The sequence below is a fragment of the Aplysia californica genome, unplaced genomic scaffold, assembly GCF_000002075.1.
Source record: "Aplysia californica isolate F4 #8 unplaced genomic scaffold, AplCal3.0 scaffold00200, whole genome shotgun sequence".
NCBI classification, from domain to species: Eukaryota; Metazoa; Mollusca; class Gastropoda; order Aplysiida; family Aplysiidae; genus Aplysia; species Aplysia californica.
The window spans coordinates 23,007-24,064 of record NW_004797470.1 but is presented as its reverse complement, the minus strand read 5'-3'; the positions used below and the strand labels follow the sequence as shown (position 1 = coordinate 24,064).

At 41.7% G+C, this 1,058-nt stretch overlaps 1 protein-coding gene across 1 annotated transcript in view; it reads left to right on the top strand.

Annotated features, from left to right (window-relative positions):
* The first annotated feature begins 513 nt into the window (after positions 1-513).
* Positions 514-1,058, top strand: part of LOC101857486 (probable glutathione S-transferase 7) — a 6,375-nt gene continuing 5,830 nt past the window's right edge. Inside the window, exons 1-2 of the mRNA XM_005099031.1 lie at positions 514-529; positions 848-940. Of these exons, the coding sequence (XP_005099088.1) occupies positions 514-529; positions 848-940 (109 nt within the window). The remainder of the gene's footprint in view (positions 530-847; positions 941-1,058) is intronic.

Here is a 1,058-nt window from a genome sequence, read left to right as displayed (position 1 = left end):
AAAATATTAGGTGTGTCCCGTGCGCTCATATGACCTATGCAGTTGCGAGCGCCGTAAAACACTTTACAAAAACAAACAAAAAAACCAAAATGTATCCGGACGCGGTGTAAACAGGCGCTGGTCAATTTATGGGTCTTTGGAGTTATTGCTATATCGCTACACTAGAATATCTGCTCTGTACCAAGTTCTGAGAAATTTGCTGCAAATTTTTTTTGGAGTTTTACATGCCAAGATTTTTCGAATGCTCTTCTTTGAATATCTTGATTACAACTCTGGATAATCGTACGATTTTGATAGAGCAGATAAAACATTTTGGTTCTGACCTTATGGGCTTAGTAAAATTAAAACAAAAACTTTAAAAAGCCAGGCCAAAAAGGTAGCGATATCTTAAACTCTGTTCATTTGTCTTGGTTTAGATGAGGAAAATACTTATCTACTCTGATAAGAAGTGGAGACATTTGCGATTGAAGGGGGCGGGGGTTGCCAAGTGTCAGAGGTAAAATTCGCGAGAAAATGGTCGCTAAAGCTTGTAGACTCACATACCTGTAGAGTCCTTGGAAACGGCAAATTTACACTTCTTTACGCCATTGATTGACTTTTTTTCCAAAGAAAAACCATACAGGAATGTGTTTAAAATGGACATAAAAATCTGTGAAGCCCTAATTAAATATTTGATGAAAAATTACCCAGCAGGCGGAAAATATCGGTTTCTCTGATTTCATTATTTTGACGTGCGCTTGATTTCACGATGCCTCAGCACAATTAGTGAACACTTTAACCATTACGTAACGTCAACTACAACTTTACTGTCTACACCCCCCCCCCCTGTTTTTTCTGTCGGCTGTAGCGGCCCCGTTCCAACAGACTCCCACCCTGGAGGTAGATGGCAAGGTTTTTGCTCAGTCCACGGCCATCGCCTCCTTCCTGGCACGGGAGTTCGGTGAGTACCTATGAAGGGACTGTTATAATATTATGCTTTGCAGAAAGCTGCGCCAATCAAGTCCGCGCCGAAAGTCGCTCTAGTTTTCATTTCCAGGGGCTTAATGCCTCGGGGGGTG